This window comes from Talpa occidentalis, unplaced genomic scaffold (assembly GCF_014898055.3).
Source record: "Talpa occidentalis isolate TD23 unplaced genomic scaffold, MPIMG_talOcc4v2.1 talOcc4.13, whole genome shotgun sequence".
Lineage (NCBI taxonomy): Eukaryota > Metazoa > Chordata > Mammalia > Eulipotyphla > Talpidae > Talpa > Talpa occidentalis.
In genome coordinates, this window is record NW_023601322.1 from 47,001,917 (window position 1) to 47,021,563 (window position 19,647).

At 40.8% G+C, this 19,647-nt stretch overlaps 1 protein-coding gene across 2 annotated transcripts in view; it reads right to left on the bottom strand.

Annotated features, from left to right (window-relative positions):
* The window catches only part of LAMA1 (laminin subunit alpha 1), a 156,332-nt gene that overhangs the window by 38,922 nt on the left and 97,763 nt on the right, over positions 1–19,647 (bottom strand). For both annotated transcript variants that reach the window (XM_037508820.2, XM_037508821.1), the window contains 11 exons: positions 19,360–19,545; positions 18,689–18,816; positions 17,308–17,428; positions 15,141–15,278; positions 10,941–11,062; positions 8,706–8,789; positions 8,192–8,385; positions 7,180–7,322; positions 4,688–4,777; positions 2,241–2,352; positions 279–441 (listed from right to left, as the gene is read on the bottom strand). In XM_037508820.2, the coding sequence (XP_037364717.1) occupies positions 279–441; positions 2,241–2,352; positions 4,688–4,777; positions 7,180–7,322; positions 8,192–8,385; positions 8,706–8,789; positions 10,941–11,062; positions 15,141–15,278; positions 17,308–17,428; positions 18,689–18,816; positions 19,360–19,545 (1,481 nt within the window). The remainder of the gene's footprint in view (positions 1–278; positions 442–2,240; positions 2,353–4,687; positions 4,778–7,179; positions 7,323–8,191; positions 8,386–8,705; positions 8,790–10,940; positions 11,063–15,140; positions 15,279–17,307; positions 17,429–18,688; positions 18,817–19,359; positions 19,546–19,647) is intronic.

A 19,647-nucleotide genomic window follows, 5' to 3' on the forward strand; every position in this document is an offset into this window, starting at 1 on the left:
ACATTTCATTTTTATGACAGTAGTTCTCCAACAGTGTGAGGTTCTCTTGTTCATGCTAAGTGGAACCAAAATCACAGAGGAAACGAAACCTACGGCATTGATAGCAGCGAAGACAGAGATGTTGCTGACACCTTTCTCTACTTGGAGGAGTGACAACCACCACTTCATTTACTTGACAACAGGCCCCTCTGGTCCCTGGACAGTACTTCCCTTTCCCCTTAGCATTCAAGTTCTCACCTCTGATGGGTTGTTCTCATGAATGGTATTTAGAAACTTACTTGAGTTCCAGAGTAGCATTTTGGTACAACTGCATGAAATGCCTTTTCTGTATGATTTCTAGCAAAGATGTAAGGTTCTTTTGCATAATCTGAAGAGTGGAACTGGGTAGCTGGAACTCTTCATCCAAGGAATGATCTAGAGTTGTTGACTTTTCAATAAGCTCTATGGAGAAAAGTCATCAATCGTTAAATAAGTCTCTTCAAAGAACAGAGTCCTAAATGGAAAAACTCAGAATTGTCTTCAGTGAGGCCTACTGTTAGCCAGGTAAGACTATCCTATGCATCTAGTATACACTTGACACCCCCTATCAAAATGCTAATGGGCTTGGGACAACTGGTTTAATGTTGGTCTTCCCTACTAACCCTAAACTCTGCAAAGGGAGGGCTGTGGCTACCTGAGTATTTTCTGCCCCTCGCACAGAAATTTATTTGCACATAGAAATTGCTCTGTAAATATTACTGTAGAAATGGACCACCAGTACTTGATAATTTTTTTTTTTTTTTTTGGTGGGACCCTCACCAGCGGCCGGGGAACGAACCGGCGCTGCAGAGGCTGCGGGCAGCCTCGCAGCCCAGCGCTCAACCACTGCGCCGCCAGGGGAGGCCCAATTTTTCTTTTTTTTTTTTTTTAAGATTTATTTATTTACTTATACAAGAACCAGGTACAGGCCAGATTTGCGGGAGGGTGAGAGGATTCACCAGAGACAGAGCAGGGAACAGAAAAGGAAGACTGACGAAATACACTGCTGAGGGGAACAGGGGCACGACAGGAGAGATCTGCTATACCATGTGGGACCCTCGCCGGCTGGCTGGGATCTAACCAGTGCTGCAGATGCTTCAGACAGCTTCACAGTGCTGCCTGCACTCAAACTGCTGCGCCACCAGGGGAGGCCCAGTACTTAATAATTGTTTAAGCATATTATTTGTTTTAATAATTTATTTTTCCTTTACCCTATAAAGCGTGATTTGTATGGATTCTGTAATTTTTATGCCCTTACACTACAAGTGAAAAAAAAAAAAAAAGCAAGGATATATTTCTAGTAGCCAGGAAACTGAATGTCATATTCTAACAACCAGATTAGACAGGATATCACACTTGAGTAATGAGCAAATTGCTCTAATATTGTAGCCATTATTCTGGTTTAGTGCCTATTCTGGGTAAAGGGATAATGCTGAGAGTTTAGCTCAGCTGCCCCATGGAACTGTTTCTCCGCATCACTGTGGTTGAGTGGCCGGCAGTGACCCTCAGACCCTCATGCAAACACATGCCCTAGAGAGCAGCACAGAGTCCCAGGCAAAAGAAAGTTTTCAATATGACCACCCCAATAGCCCTTGTGATCCACGGTCTCCCCTACCTCCTTGTGTTGTCCCTTGTGTGCCCCTTTAAATAAGAACCCCTTCTGGCTTACCCAAGACCTGCATTTTTGCTTTGGATTGGTCAGTACTGCTTTAGCCCGGGACCTGCAGGGCACACTACCCAGGGACCTACCAATGACAGTGCCCAGGTCCTTCCTCTCTGTGTCTGCAATTCCTTGCACAGCCTCAACCTCCACACGTGTACATGCCACACACACACAATGACCTTCTCTGATTTATTTTCTGTTGTAGATGATCATTGAACCATTGGGCACCCTGATCTCCACTTATGAATTGACATTTATAAGAGATGGGGAAGCACTAGATCTATTTGAGATATTCAAGGCTTTAATGTAAGTACTTAAGAATATAGATGGAAAATTAAGTAAAGGAAATAATTTTTTAAAAGATAAAATTCAGTAAAAAACTATGAGGTAGATACATCAGGATTCCCTAACAAAGAATGTTCCATGTTTGGTTTTAGGAGGGCCAATGCAAGACACATGCATCTATTCACATAGGGAATAGGACTTTTCCTATCAAATAAGCACAGACCCCCCTCCCACCTCGCACACTGCCACCCCCAAACTTGACTCTTCACACTACCTTGGATGTTTAGCTGCAATTTCTCTGTGAATGTCATGAGGTCTTGACTCTTGTTGAAGATTCTCTCAGTCACCCTGGTCACATGTTGGCTACTTGTTAACACTCTAGTGAGCTGATATAATATAAAGGCTTCAGGTTAATTTGACTTGGAATAATATGCAAACTTCTGTATTTCAGTTGTTATCTCTTTTAAGCAACAAGATATTTTCCAGAATATAGAGTATAGACATAAACTATCCTGTAAGCCAAGGATAACATACTCAGGTTGGAAATTAAGTGGTTAATGAAATAATTTACTACTCACCCAGCATGAGAAAAGCAGTTATATTTTTATTTATTTATTTTTTAATTAATTAATTATTTATCTATACAAGCACTGGGCACAGTCAGAAGCGCGGGAGGGTGAGAGAATTCACCAGAGCCAGAGCGGGGAGCAGAACAGGCAGAAGGACCGAAGTACACTGCTGAGGGGAGCAGCGGGCGGCAGGAGAGGTCTGCGTGCCATGTGGGACCCTTCTCCGGTGGCCGGGGAGCAGCCAGGGATCGAACCGGCGCTGCAGAGGCTGCGGGCAGCTTCGCAACCCAGCGCTCAACCGCTGCGCCACCAGGGGAGGCCCAAGAAAAGCAGTTATATTTTTAAAAGCCACCTAGCTGGCTATTATAACAGACTCTCCCATTGTCTCCACTGTCCATTAGGCCCTATTCACTTTAGGAACCCACTTACACAGAATATAGAAAATAACTTACTAATTTAATACTGGCCGTGAAAACTATATTGCCCATGAGTCTAGGAGTTAATAACATGGAATCAAGCAAATTGTGTTTTAGGTGGCCAGATTGGAAAGCTAGTATGTAACATCTCCTAGACTCATCAGTAACACAAGGGTTATAACAACAATTACCTCCTGAGGCCCTTATGAGTATAAAATGTGATGATGTCTTAGAAGCTGGCAGCCCAGGGCCTGAAACTTTAGTTGGCCTTCCCTGTCACTTTTACCAGAATGTTTTGATTTGTAAAAGGAAAGGTTGTTTGTAATTTCTAAGAATGTAATGTAACTCAGAGAATATGTATTTAATATATAGAGAATTTATTTTCATCAGCTTACCATTTATGCTTGCTCACTCTGGTAGGAAAAGCCTACACTTAAACCCTTAAACTCTTCCCAAATCATCATGAATTCTCAACTCATAAAGCCCTGCTGGTAGTTTTTTAGGGTGCAAGATTGAGTGTGTGAATGTTGATAGAGGCAGCATATGTGTATGACACACACAGACATATACAGATACACACACACATCTCTGTGGCCACACAGACACAGATGAACACACACATGAAATCTGCAAGTGAAAGGTGTGAGTTTGAAAATAGGTACCCCTTACCATCTGTGAATAGGGAGTCTCACAGTTCACCTAGAACCATTCAGTTAGCATGGGTTTAACAGAATAATTCCTTGGTGACATCAAAATGAACACACTTGTCATTCAAAGTGCACAGATCAGAAGCACACAGCCTAAGCCCGAAGGCTGCACAGACACCACATAACGGGGCTGGCGCTGTGCTCACCCTGCCCAGCGAGTGGTGGCAAGTGGCACTATAGTTTGACAGATCGCCCCTGACACCCATGTTCACCATAGGCTCCACTTTGCAATAAATTTAGAGGAGGAAACCTTAGTGATCTTTCAATTTCACCCACTTCTTGATTCACAGGTGAAAGTTAGAGGCAAATGGAAAAGTGAAATTAACTCAGCCTTTTCCCACTGACTCCATGAAGAACAGGCCTCCCCAATAGGTGCAGAACAGGTCCTTCCCAAAACATGGCGCTCTGGCACATGGGTTATTTTGAGCTGAGGTCAACCAATGCACTGAAGATTTAGGACAAACTTTTACTCCCTTAACAACCTAGAAGAATGTAAATTTGGGATATCACTGGGAATTAGGGATTTTGCCAGAAATAATCCCTTTAACACAGAAACTTATCTATATGGCAGTGCAAACATCTAATCACAGAGCATCTGGACTTTGTCATATGAGTCACTCTCTCTTCCTCATGTCATGTAAGTCCTTTTCCTTACTCTTTGAGGCCCTGGGCTCCTATCCCACCCCTTAACTCAAGATGTATGTCCTCTTTTTTGCCCCACTGGTTTTGGAATCTACACCTCCATGGATCCTCCATATATATGCGATTGAATTTGTTTTCTCTACTATTAATCTGATGTTAATTTGTTTGCTTGCATAGTCCAAGAGGAACCCAGAGGGGTAAGGGGAAATTTCCTTTCAATCTCTGTAGCAGAGAACCTGGTAGGGTTAAAACCAATTGAACCATAAGGCACCCAGAGCTGCAAGGAAAAAGAGGTTGCACTAATGGAATCAGAACCATTCAGATGGCTGCAGAGCAATTGCTCACAGGCTGTGGGTGGGAAGTGGGCTCTTTGTGTAAAAAATTTACCTCCTTTTGCAGAGCATCCATTTGTTCTGCAACACCTTCAACTTGAATTTTTGCCAGTTCCTTTTGTGTATTTTCTTTTAATAAAGACTCCTAAAATAAAAACCGGGAAAATAAGAAGATAAATTATAATGCTTCAAAATAAAATTTCTGGTTCTGAACTAAAGATCACTTATTAACCTTTTTTGTTCACAGAAAGAACGTCTTTCCTCAAAATTGCATTAAAAAAATAAAACAACTACTCAAGTTTTGATTATAGCAAAATGTGTCCATATTGCTGTCTTTTGCAGTATATTTCCCATACAGATATAAATTTAAAGTCTAGTATGTCAAGCAGAATCTGATACTGCTACAGTTTAATCAGTTTTGATTTCAGAGGCTCATCAGTTTTAACCATAATTACCAACATCTTAAAAAAATTATTTAAGAAATCTTAAGTAAATCTAGGCCAAAATGTAAAATTATTAAATAACAAAACCCTTTATAATTATTAACAATTAAATGCTCAATTTATCCCAATGCTCTTTTAATTTTCTTACTTGTATGATTTTATTTTAACCTTATAATACACTAAGAAGTGGCCATAATCCTTCCTAATTTTTTTTTGATCAGAGGAGTTCAGTAATTTGCTCAAGGTCACTATATAAGTATTAAAAATAATGAACAGTAAAGAGTTCATACTCTTATCCTCCTGCATAATTTACATATGTAAAATGTTATTTAAAGGAATTGACAAAGATTTTAAATGAGAGCAAATCATTCAGAAATAGTGAAAACAAATCAAATATTCATCTCATTTCAAAAATTTTAAATATAGTTATATCCCTGGGGCCCAAACTGATAGAAAATCATATTTATTGATTGTATCTATAGTGAATGAAAATGAACAAGACATTTAGAGTCCCCCAGACTTTCTCAACTGCCACTGTGACTCTAGATTACTAGCACAATTAACAGGGCCTCCTTGGTGGCACAGGGGTTAAAGACAGCACTTTCAAGCTACTTCCAGCCACTACAGCAAGAGTTCGATCCCCTGGTGGGCAGGGAACAACCCACATGGCTCAGCAGAACTCTCCTGCTTTGCCCGCTGCTCTTCTCAACAGTGTATTTCAGTCAATCTGCTTGCTGTGTTTCCCACTCTCTCTGGTGAATCCTTTCACCCTCCCCACCTCTGGCTTAAACCCCAGTTCTTGTATGCATAAATAAATAAATCTTAATTAAAAAAAAAAAAACTAGTACAATTAACTAAGAATGGACCATTGAAGCACCCAGAGTCCAAGACATAACCCCCTCCACCCTGACACACACACAAACACACAGACCTAAGGAACATTAAGTCTCAAAACAACTTTTATGTTAAAAAAAAAAGCATTCAGGGCCTCCCCGGTGGCACAGCGGTTGAGCGCTGGGTTGCGAAGCTGCCCGCAGCCTCTGCAGCGCCGGTTCGATCCCCGGCTGCTCCCCGGCCACCGGAGGAGGGTCCCACATGGCGCGCAGACCTCTCCTGCCACCCGCTGCTCCCCTCAGCAGTGTACTTCGGTCCTTCTGCCTGTTCTGCTCCCCGCTCTGGCTCTGGTGAATTCTCTCACCCTCCCGCGCTTCTGACTGTACCCAGTGCTTGTATAAATAAATAAATAAATATTTAAAAAAAAAAAAAAAAGCATTCAGAAAGACTACTCTCTTTATCACTGCCTGATACAATGTGTTAATTATCTCAAATTCAAAGGTATCTATTTTAGGCAAAAATTAAGAATCATAGTTGTTTCCAATTAGAATTAAAAATGCTAGAGTAAAAGGCATTCTACATGTCAATTTCTTAATTTCTCATTCTTTTTTTGGACCCTGATCCTGTTTACTAAACATAAGACGTTTTTATCTAGGCTTCCAAGGAGGAGGAACATTTGTGCCCTGCAACTTCAGTTAAGCATAACACATTCATAGAAAATAGGTCATCTCAACATTAAAGAAAGATACTGTCCAACTTATTTTCTGTATTTGTATTAGGACAGTTATTTCAACTATCCAAAGATCTGTCATAAAGGTGAGTGGATAAACTTTGTCTTGTTCCAAAAGGCAAATGATGTAAAAATATATATAAATAAAATATAGTTTTAAAAATCTATAAAAGAAAGAAAATGTAATCAAGTGCACTGCATGGATCAGCTATCACAAAAATGTATACTGGATGGTAATTTAACAAAAATAATCAAAAAAACCCACAAAAGGCAAATGAAGGGCTGTGGGGGTAGAACCAGAAAGGAGTTGCCTATGGAGCCAGCCACAGCAGTCAGAGCTGTCCTACAGTGAAACACACTAGCCTGTGAAGGATGAAGTCCCTATCATGTTCAAGAGAAGGCTGGCCACCTACTAAGGGCGGCCACTGGGAATGAGACTCTTTTAGTAGCAGGAGGACAGACAGAATGACTCCTACTGTCCCGTCTGACTCTTGCCTCCCGGTGCACATATCCATCCATCTCTGTAGTCATAGCACCTACCTGGAGATATTTAGTTGAATTTTCCAGTTCTGACAACATTCCATATGGGGCAGGGATAACACCAGTGAGGTTCACAGAAATAATGGTCTCACCAATACTCTCCAAGTCATTCAGCAGCGCACCTACACAGTCATCATCACAAGCTAGAAGAAAAAGAGCTGATGTTAATGTGGAACCATCTGCACACTTTCCCACAGGTCTGCAGGAGCCTTTTTTATGTACTAACAATATTGGACTCCCATGGCTTCATGGCTTCACACTTTTTGGTCTCACATCAATGTACATCAAGATGAAGCCCCTATTCTCAGAAGGCGACACCGAAACCCAGGTGAGACTTAGGCCACGCTGAGTCATGCTGGATCACACAGAAACGAACAACAGATCCCACAGCAGAGCTTGGGGCTGGTGCACATGCAGTTACTCGGCTCCGAACTTCACTTTGCATTTGCTCAGCTTTAATGCAGTTTCTTTCAGAGCCTGGCTTGTCATTTCTCAGTTTGTGGACGTATCTTCAGCAAGTACAAATGAAAGACACGAAGGGAAATGACAGATGTGTTTTTGCTTATAACAACCACAAAGACAAAAGCAAAAATCTCTCACAAGCCACGATATCCAAAGATGACTTTCTCACATGCATGCTATTAAAATAAATCTGAAGTAGGGAGGAAAATCCACAAAAGCCAAGAACTGAAGCTGTCATTGAAATCTGGGTAACACATATGACAGCCCCCCAAAGCATTCCCTCTTGGAACTCTTGGCTCCACTGCAGGAAATAGTTGCACAGCTAAACTCTGAAGTTGGAATTAATGTGCAGCTCAGGCTGTCAGAGAGATAAATGCTGCTATTCTAGAACCTTCTGCCTCTGTGTGAAACACACTGAGAAAACTTTAGTTCAGCAGATGCAATGGCAGTCTATGCAGAGTTAAAATAGGACTTTCTCAATCCTTCTGACATGACAGGAAAACATATGAAAGGAAAACTAGCTTTGGACATTTAGAGGAGAGGTACCCACAAACGCAATAGGTGTCCATCAGAATGTGCCTTGGCTCACAATCCTCACACCGGAGTCCGGTGGACCCCGGCCTGCAGACACACTGCCCAGTGCCTCGGTCACAGTCACTGTGAAGAGAGCCTCTTGGGCTGCAGTTGCACCTCTGGCAAGTGCCACCTGGTGCTTGAGGGTCCCCGTGATAGCCTGTGGAGCACCTACATGGAGAAAGACACACAGGTTAGACAGCAGCGTCGACACCAGCACTGCCCAAGGCTGTCGTCACTTCTGCCAAAGGAAATGTAAAGAATCCAGCCACATTTACCTCCCTTGACACTTTATTTCCATAAAGGAGGATGAAGTGGTCACAGAAATTTAATTTGCCTATCTTAATGCATAGGAGATTTTATTTGGAATGGTAATAAGCTCCCAAATAAATCATGCACATCCAAACTGATAACAACATTCAATCACTTTGGTAATATGTCTAATTCTTATAAAGGAGCAGCAAGTGCCCTGTGCAAGCTTCACTACACACCTTTCACAATACCGTCCTTCGTAGCCCATAAAGCAAGCATCGCAGCGCAGGTCATCACCCTCCAAGACACAGGTGGGACTGAAACTGGAAGAAAAGAGTCATTTTGAAATTTTCAGATCTTCAACTTCAGATCTTTCTATTGACAATCATTATTCTGATTGTACATGATGCTGTTCTAAAAGCTAAGTGATTACACTGGGTAATTGGATAAGCTTTTTAGGGGTTAAAATCTATCGGGCAAAAAGAAGGCAAAGATGTAATCAAGATGGGTGTGCACCCAAAAGTCACTCATAAAAAATAACCATGGGTGTGCAAGTCCCATGTTACAGACTGTAACTCACTAGTCACCAAACAAAAAGCCTCCCAAGTGAAAGGTTCTTATTCTGAGAGTTGAGTAAGGAATTCTCCGACTTATTAGGCAACACTGTGATTAGGGAGAACTGAACATGACTGTGCAAGAATGAGAAACAGCAGGGAGAAGAGAGCTAGGCAGAAGCTGGCAAATATAATTGACTAATGAAAAGGAAGGTGGAAAAGTAGGGGAGAGAAAAGCAAAGAGTGAGGGTGAAATTTGAAAATAAATGAGCCTAATGTAAAGTGCCATGTGATGGACTCTTAGAAGCAAAATATTAGAGCCACTGGGGGTTTAATAATCCACTCGGATGTTTGTTCCCTCATTTATGGATTCAGCTTTTGACTTGTTTCTTTCTTTACAATAGCCTCTGCCTCCACGTTTTAAATTACCAATACACCATCTAGAGGCTCAGCTGGGTACATGCAAACTATTGAAAAATCCCAGGAGAGTAATCTGGTTTAGGGCTGGCAAGAGAACTTTCTAGCATAAGTGCAGAGTTCTTTATTAGTACCACTTCACTCTGACTTTTTTTCTTCCTTAAATACTAAAGAAAAAGTCATCAGTAGAAATGCAAAATATGTAGCAAGGCCAGCACATCTTTTAGGATTCCTTAGATGCACAACACACAGAACATCCTTCCTACATGGGCCTTGGGGGCAGTTAGAACCTGTTTTGATTAAATAAGTAAAATATTCAATCAGTATAGAAATGGGCAAGGTAGAAAGGGGTAATATCCTAAAAAACATTTCTCCAGTCATAGATTCATGAACTATGAATATGGTTGTACAGATGGATACTAGCAATTTCTTCAAAATGGCAACCTATCGGTCAATAGACCATTTCTCCAAGTCTGCACATAATATAGCCTTATTTTTTTCTCAGTGCTTGTACAATATTTCACTCTAGATATGTACCACAACGCATATGGTCAATTTCCTGTATGTAGACATTTAATACCCCCACTCCCAATTTCTTGGGAGTACAAGCAGTGCTAAAATGTATCAATCATGATATACATATTGCCATAATAATGATTACAGGATTAGAATTGATGAACCTATACATATCTTATATATAGGTTAATATATTGATACATTAAGTAATAGCAACAATAAATTTTAGGATGCTTGATAGTTTACTTGGCAAGTTGATGTATTTAGTACCTCTTATTTGGCACTCACTCTCAAGGATCACTTACTTGGAGAAAGAAAAAAATATTTAAACAAATATTAAAAAGAAAACTTCATTTTACATTGTATCAAAAGTTGGCATTTTATCTATGCAAGTTCAACACCTTGTCAAATACTCTTAGCAATAATAAAAGGCTATTTATGAACCATAATTTCATTTAAATGAAGAAAACCCATGGATATGCTAATTCCCACTTAAAATTTCTGACTCTTTTTAGCATTCAGACAATTCTAACCAAGCATCATGAGTAAAAGGTAGAAGCTGGCCCAGTTTTATCACTATGTAGTATTTCTGCACTTCATCCTTCATCAGCACTTATAAATTCTAGCCCATTCCCTTTCTTTAAACATGAACTGGCTTCTTTGTATCATTATCTATAAAATTAACAACATTTCATCTCCAGGCAAACTGGATATGTAGGTCAGAAACTAAAATTAATCTTCAAAAACAAGACCTGAAAGTCCTTTCCTTAATGGGTTTTGATTCAACACCCAATATCAACACAGACACTTTGCTTTTGAAAAGATTCTCATCAAATGCTTGTGAGAATCAAACATTTTTTCTTAAAATTTGCCTTTTCAATGCATGGTGAATATTCATTAAAACACACAGAGACTCTGGAGAACAGGTGAAGATGGGAGTGACCAGCAGCAGAGACACAGGTGTGGCACACATGGGTGCAGGCTCACCTGGCTGGAGCGTGGCGAGGGCAGGTGCAGGGAGAGCAGTCAGCGGCCGATCCAGCCACCTTCCCATAGTAGCCTGGAGCACACATGTCACAGTGGTCGCCAGTGGTGTTTTCGCTGCAGTTCTGGGGTCCCATGGTTCATAAAGGAGGGAAATAATGGGAAATTGTTAGGAACCATCCTGACCTGGCAGTAGCTAAGTGCCACATGCTTTGTATCAGTTAGTGATTTTTTTTTTTAAATTCTTGAGGAAGTGGGGGGCCATTTTCATTCTGATTTCTAAAATCCAACTCTGTGGCTCTCATTCATTATAAGACTACATTCATTCAGGACAGCTTAGAAATAGCTAATACAGCCTTCCAGTTGATTTTATATCATCACTTGGACCTACAATCCTGCGATTAAAAATGTATTAAACTGAAAATGCAAGGCATCCTGGATGTGCAATTCCAATGGAAAATCTGTTTTGCTCAGTTCATCTCTCTTCATCCTGCCTGGGCACGGGTGTTGGTGCTGGACGCAGGGTAGAAAGGTGAGTAACCACTGGGGGACACTGAGAAAATCTGAAAACTGACTCAGATTTGTGTCTTTGTCAGAGAGAGAGGATGTAGAAAAACCATTTTATATGCCTGAAAAGCTATTTTTGATTTCCTTTTAATTTGAAGAAACGCCAGTGTTTTTCAATTTAAAATTGTATTTCTATTTCAACTGATAAAAATAGATCTTACTGAGCTCTATGTGGCCCTCCAACAGAATTCTCTTTAGAAGTACAACTTGCAACCTTTCTCTTAAAAAGGAAATATGCTAAGTCCTTATTTTAATAATAAATCATACAGCTGATAGGAAATAAATATCAGATGAAACTAATTTTCTTGTTTTTAGTTGCTAACACCAACTCTAGCTATTGAAGACTCCCCTAACATACAACAGATTGTGAGGTCTTTGGTCTTCAAGAACCTGGAAAATGAAAGATAAACTCCCCCAAAATGTGGCAGATATTTAACAAAGACCTGTTGATGACAACACTGGGATGAGTTGATGCCAGAAGTGCACAGAGGACACCTTACAATTGCTCAGTGTATTAAGGATTTTTAAGTGAATTTCAAAGGATTAAGTCATAGCTCCAGGAAGGGGGCAGGAAGGGAGCAAGGCCACGGCATTTCCCTAGTCCTCAGTCTCCAAAATAGCTTCCAGGTCACATTTCCAATCAACCACTATATGATGGTACCTACATCCCAGTGACATGAAGAGGGAGGAACATTCAACCTATTAGATGACAAATCAGATTCAAAAAGGTCTTGATGCCCCCCTATAGATCATGTTTCCACAGGGAGTGCTGAAGACATCTGTCAGTGGAAGGGGATATTGCACTAAACCCCAAATGGGAGCTAAGGCTGAAGAGAAAAGATAAGGTCCAAAGTTCAAAGAACAAGGACTCAGATGCTCAACTTGAAGACGGAAAGAATGCAAGTGTCTTAGCATCTAGTTAATTCGATAGAAGCAGCTCTAGCAGGGCTGGCAAACTGCATTCATTCAATAAAAACAGTGTGTAAATTCTGAATTCATGGAAACATAGTCCTTAGAGTAAGGGATGCCCTCCCTCCATACCTTGAGTAAAGGCATCGGGCTCTGGGCATGATACTGTAAGGCAGGTGGTGACAGTCACACCTCAGGCTGGTGAAGGCAACATAGCCACCCGCCATGATCACCATGAATTGCATATTTGACCAGGAGGGTGAGGATTCAAGACTTTTGGATATGTGAAAGAAGCATTTTTATCAAATAGTTTTGTAAATTATTTGTTAAGAAAGGGCTGCTTTAATGAACAAATTTGAACTAGTGGTTTGTCTCAGTGGCTCCAAAGATTAATACTATCCCAGCAGATGAATGGGCCAGGAACACCAGTTCCAGGAATAACCAGGGATGTTGAAACAGGAGCTGAGATGCATTGGGAGTGAGCTCCTGATTTCTAGAGGTGAGTAAATGTACATTAGTAACCACCTGGAGCATATGTTGTCATCAGCCGTAGGGTCTGAAGGGACTCTGACAAAACTGAAGGTCTCTTGCAAACCTAAAATTCCAAATTCTGATCCCAGACACTGCTTTCTGTTTAAAGATGGTTTCAGTTACAGAAATCGTCAATTAGCAGTGACTCTGAAGTCACTAGGGATAAACACTGAACATAGCTTTTAAAAAAGGGAAAGAACCTGAAGCAGAATGTGTTTTGTTCGATACCATGAAATTGCACAACAATCTAGATTCAGAATCTTTGTCTAGTCTTCTGGCACTGCATACAGCCATGTTGTGTAATGCTATAGCTAATTAACAAACCCAGAGGATATCTTCCACGACTTCTAGGTAACATATGGTGGGCCATCTCCTGGGAGCAGGGGCCTGTCTGAAAGGTATCCATCACTTTTTATCCCAGGGAGACTCTTAACCACAATATTTCATGGATTGAGTTAAGCAGGTTGTGTTATTTTCCAGGTACAAATCAACAGGTCAGCAACTAATCTTAGAAATACCCTCTGGTGGATTTGGGCCAGGAAAGGCAGGTAATAACTTAATGTCCTAAGAGTACCTGATCTTGTTAAAAGAGTTAGCTGTGTCAGGGGAATAGGGATGCAGCATGAAAGAAGTGATCGACAGCCTTAACTCTCCATGTGACCTCTGTCCTCATGATTGGCCAAGGGAACTTCCCTGCTAATTACATCTCCCTTAAAGTTGCCTGATATCAATTCTCTTTAAATCCTTAAATGAGATTTTCTCATTTTCTCCATTAGGACTTTACTTTTGCCTGGAGCATGAGTTGATTAGAGAGAATAAAAATTTTTTAATAGTGTTGCAGCTATTTGTATCTTCATTAAGCTCATTTTACCTTGTAGGACTAGAATAATTCTTTAATTCCACATATATAATGGAGTCAGCAAAGGTTAACACATATCTTTTTAATTGAAGGAAACCACACAATGCTTCAGTTTCTATATTCACCTATGCACTGCTTTAATTTAGTAGCTCTCCCAGTGGAAATTACCTTTAAATTCCACAATGGAAAGACACTTCTGAATAGAAAAGAAGATGACACATTTATGGTAGCTAGAGGCCAGTGAGGAGCCCACTGTTCTAATTCTTCAGCTGGTTCCCAGTGATTAGGCCATACCCTAGCTCCCTAAGTCTTCTGGGGTATCTTTCTCAGTGAGCAGCTCAGTTCCCTTTAATGAATTATCTAACCTGCAGCAAGTTAGTCATGGCTCAATTTATACAAGTAACCATGTTTCCATACCCGCTAATATAAAAAATGAGATTTTAAGACTATGGAAAGAGGGCCTCCCTGGTGGCGCAATGGGTTAAGACTCAATCTATGATGTATCCACAGCCACTGCAGCACAAGTTTGAGTTCGATCCCTCCCTGCCAGTGAACAACCCACATGGTGCAGCAGACATCTCCTGTCTTGCCTCCTGCTCCCCTCAGCAGTATATTTCAGTAGATCTGCCTGTTCTGTTCCCCACTCTCTCTCTCTCTCTGGTGAATCCTCTCAGGCCCCACACCTCTCACCTATACCCCAGCTCTTGTATGCATAAATAAATAAATCTTAAAAAAAAAAGACTAGGGAAAGATATCAGATTATTCCATGTGAGTAAGAAGGCATGATCATGGACAGTTTTCATTCAAGGCCACCAGACTTCTGTATGGGTCACTCAGTCCTTTTCTGTCAGTTGTCTCCTGTCCTCAACACCAACCTTGGGCTAGGGGGAGGTGGCTCAGCAGTAAATGTTTACTAAGATATCCAGGAGAACACACATTTTTTTAAACAAGAAGAGAGCAATGCTTGACACAGAAAAATGTATTTTCAATATTGATGATAACTTATTTAAACACCTCCAGATGATTTTGCAAATTCTATAACAAAAAGTTCTTGTCTACTTGGACTCAACCACCAGTACCCCATGGAAGTAAAAATGAGGCACAGCGAACTCATTCTCAAATTGATGTCCACAAAGAAATTCAAGAGAGTAAATTTATGTAAGAATTTGTACCAACATATCAGTCTACTGAGATAAGACTTTCTGAAGGAAACTGATGAATATCTTACATTTGAATAAATGTAGTCTCTTTCTAAACCAAGGAACCAGTGTGACTTTGCTCTGGAAACTTACACTCAGTGACTACGCTACTCCTAAACTTCATACCAACAAACATACCAGACAAGTCCCAGTTTCAGGGTCACAGGTGTCACTGTGGTTGTTGCAACTGCAGGGCACACAAGGAGCGAGCAGATGGTGGGGTCCTTTGCCACCATTTTCTGGAAGCTTCCCTCTGTGGTAACCAGGTGCACAGTCCTGAAGCAATGCAAATGGAAGGAAAGGAAAAAACAACCTGATTAAAAACTGGACAAGGGACTTGAATCAATATTTCTCCAAAGAAAATACACAAATGGTTCACAAACTCATGAAAAGATGCTCAACATTACAGATCACTGGGGAAATGTTAACCAAAGACCTTTAAGATACCACCCATACCCATGAGGATGGCTACTATCAAAAACAAGCTGACTATACACCTGAGGCATACAGCAGGGGAGGAAGAGGGGTCAAAACAGGGGAGGGAAAAGCACAAGGGAGGAGACTCCCTGGTGGAGCAAGGGGTTAAGATGCAACCTATGATGCTGTCCACAGCCACTGTAGCATGAGTTCGATACCTGGCCGGCCAGGGAGCAACCCACATGGCGCGGCCGACCTCTCCTGCCTCCCCCTCCTCTCCCCTCAGCAGTATCTTTCAGTCAATCTGCCTATTCTGTTCTCCACTCTGGCTCTGGTGAATCCTCTTGCCCCTTGCATCTCTGGCTTGCACCCCAGCTCTTGTATGCATAAATAAATAAATCTTAAAAAAAAAAAAAAGAGCACCAGGGACTGTGGTGATGGATCACTAGTGCTATGGTGGTGGGAGAACTACAGAGACTGCACCTGAGGGGAGAAATCAAATATTGCACAAAAGTTAACAGTGATATAAGAAGATAAATATAACTTTAAAAAAAAAGGAAAGAAAGTCAAGGGAGTTGTGTCTCATTAATTTTTTTGTAGCTTTCCCTGACGGTGATGGTCTCCAGCATTTATGAAATTACAAACACACTATTTTTTCTTACAGATCCACAACATAGAAAAACTTAAACAGGGCCTCCCCGGTGGCGCAGCAGTTGAGCACTTGTTTGCGAAGCAGCCCCCAGCCTCTGCAGCGATGGTTCGATTCCCAGCTGCTCCCCGGCCACCGGAGGAGGGTCCCACATGGCGCACAGACCTCTCCTGCCGCCTGCTGCTCCCCTCAGCAGTGTACTTCGGTCCTTCTGCCTGTTCTGCTCCCTGCTCTGGCTCTGATGAATTCTCTCACCCTCCCGCGCTTCTGACTGTACCCAGTGCATGTATAAACAAAATAAATAAATCTTAAAAAAAAAAAAGAAGTTACCAAACCCTATAATATATATTTTAAAAAAAAGAAAAGAAAAACTTAAACAAACAAACTAAAAACAGAACAAAAAAGCCCAGAAAATAACAATTCTGATAAGGATACAGAGAAACTGGAACTCTTGTATACTGTTGATAGGAAGGTAGAGTGTATAACTCTGCACAGAGGGCAGGGCAGCCCCTCCAAAAGTTAAAAACAGAATTGCCACATGATCCAGCAATCCTATATTTGGGTATAAACCCCCAAGAACTGAAAGCAAAGTCCTGGAGAGATTCTGTACAACATGTTCAAAGTACAACTATTCACATAGACAAAAGTGAAAACAACCCAGATGTCCACTAACAGATGAACAGATAAATAAAATGTGGCATATACATACAGTGGAAAATTATTCAACCTTAAAAAGCAAGAAATTTCATGATATGTCACAATATGGATGAACGTTGAAGAAGACATCATGCTAGTGAAATAAGCCGGGCATCAGAGACAAATACGACATGATTCCATTTATGACTTACCTGAAGTGTTCAAATTCATAGAGACAGAAATCAGAATGGTGGTTGCTGAGAACTAGGTAGGGGAAGTGGAGGGGTCGCAGGGGAGGATGGGAAGTGAGTGTATAATAAGTACACGATTTTACATTTGCAAGATGAAGAAGCTAGAGATTGTATAATAATGGGAATGTTCTTAACATGATTGAATGCTACACTTAAAAATGGTCAGGATGGTTAAGTTTATGTTTTTGCATGTTTTACCAATTAAAAGTTTTTAAAGGGATGAATGATACAATCAATGCACACAATGCACACAATCATAACATAAGTTATGTTTATCACTTGGAGTTGCAGTAACAAGCATATTTCAACTCAAGAACAGAACAGGAAGTGAACTTTGACCCCTGACCCCTACCTGACAGGAGAGTCCAGCAGTGCCAGCAGGACAGAGACACTTCTCTATGAGGGACGCTGCTTTGCTCCCGGGACGCAGTGTCTCTGCCTTTCTGCCAACCTCCATCGAGACATTGGAGATTCTGTGAAAGTGTTGTGTTAAAAAGTGTAAGAGGAAACACTAATATTTAGAAAGACACTTTCTAGAAACATAGCACATTACATAATGATATTTGCACCTACATCAAACCAAAGCTTCCTGCCAGTTTGGGAGTTGTTGTTCCTACTCATGACAATAAAGAAAATGCAACTGAGCGCTGTCCTTACATGGCCAAGGTCCTCGATCAACTTTAGAACTTAAAATTAATGCCACAGAAAGTGTATCTGAAAGACTTCTGGAAGCACTAGCTTGGTCAAAACTTCCTATTTTTTTAAGTTTTTTTTTTTTAAGATTTTTATTTATTTATTTATTTATGCAAGAACCGGGGTATAGGCCAGATTTGTGGGAGGGTGATAGGATTGACCAGAGACAGAGTGGGGAACAGAACAGGCAGACTGACTGAAATACACTGCTGAGGGGAGCAGCAGGCGCTACAAGAGAGGTCTGCTGTTCCATGTGGGACCCTCGCCGACTGGCCAGGATCGAACCAGCGCTGCAGAGGCTGTGGATAGCTTCACAGTGCTGAGCTCAACTGCCTGCGCCACCAGGGAAGGACCACTATATATATATATATATATATATATATATATATATATATATATATATATATAAAATATGAAAAGTCCTGACAGCTTTCCTGATACGTAACTACAAATAAATTAGCACTTCAGTTTAAGGGCAGAAAATGGCAGAATTGGGGCTTCCCTGGTGGTGCAAGGTGTTAAGCACCACACTATGAAGCAATCCGCAGCCTCTGCAACATGAGTTCAATCCCTGGCCTGCCAGGGAATGACCCACAAGGCACAGCAGACCTCTCCTGACTCACTTGCTGCTCCCCTCAGCAGTGTATTTCAGTCCATCTGCTTATTCTGTTCCCCACTCTGTCTCTGGTGAATCCTTTCACGACCTCCCCACCCCCGCATCTCTGGTCTGTACCCCAGCTCTTGTATGCAAAAATAAATAAATCTTAAAAAAAAGGAAAATGGCAGAATTTATTTGTTTTTTTTTAAATCTTACCTTTAACTAAGATATTACCATTATATTTTATGTCCACATATGGAAGATGGATAATATGCAATTTTTTCACACATTTCATAATATTAATATTTAACAACATTTTTGTAAGGAACAGAATTACATATATTAATAGACAGGAGATAATGGGGGGTGACGTGAATCAAATCTCTTCAGTTCAGTTTCAAGTAAGAAAAATATTTTTAAAATTCTAGAAAGTTCCAACTACCTGCTTTGTTGTAATCCTTGGCCATATGATGCTTTGATGAGAATGTACTCAATGTTGCTAAGAACAGACATAAAATCCGAGCGTGTGACAGGTTCTTCAGAAACAGAGTTAAAATATTTCCAAAAACTCTGTGGATAAGAAACACATTCAATTAAACGGAGAGTACATTTTTCAGAGGTAATTGATTTAGATTGATTAAATTATTTGTTTCTTTTTGTAAATTTCCCCAAGAGCGAGTTCAGTGTTGCACCTGATGCTAAGTTTGAATGACACTGCATTTAATCTCCTGTGACCTCCCAGGAGCAGGAGAGGTGCTGTTCTCATCCGTCAACACACTCGTCACCCATGGCAGTGCCAGCCACATGGGATCTGCCCATACACATGTGTGGGAGGAATGGACACACAATTCCAAGGTCAAGCAAGCTCAAAGACTTCAGATTATTATACCTCAAATAAAGGATTTAAGATGCAAATTCCACTAAATTTACATAAGATTAACAACCATGTTTTAAGAATGTGAAATCTGAACTATTTTTTAAAATCTTGATAGACTCATTGGAATTTTGATCTGAGAGTTTCTGGTTCACTCTTTTACTAACAGCCTTAAAATCTCACTACACCAGTAACAAAATGCATGCATTTAAGGGACTCTGATGAGAGCACATCTTCACCTCTTTCATTCCGACTTCTTGCTCTTGCCACACTCCGTTCTCTGGAGGGGGCATGTCCACATAAATCACTTGCTTTCTGGTCTGGCCGCCTTTGATGAGCACTTGTGGTTCAAGGTTGAAGGTGCCGATGCCGTTGGATGAGTAAAAAGCCACGCTATACCTTAGTGTGCCACCGTAGGCCATGAGCTTTAGAAGAGTAAACTGTGGTTACTTCTTTGATACAGCACTGTTCAAAAGTATTTTATTACAAACCTTCAGTTGTTGAAAGAAATCTATTTTAAAAATATA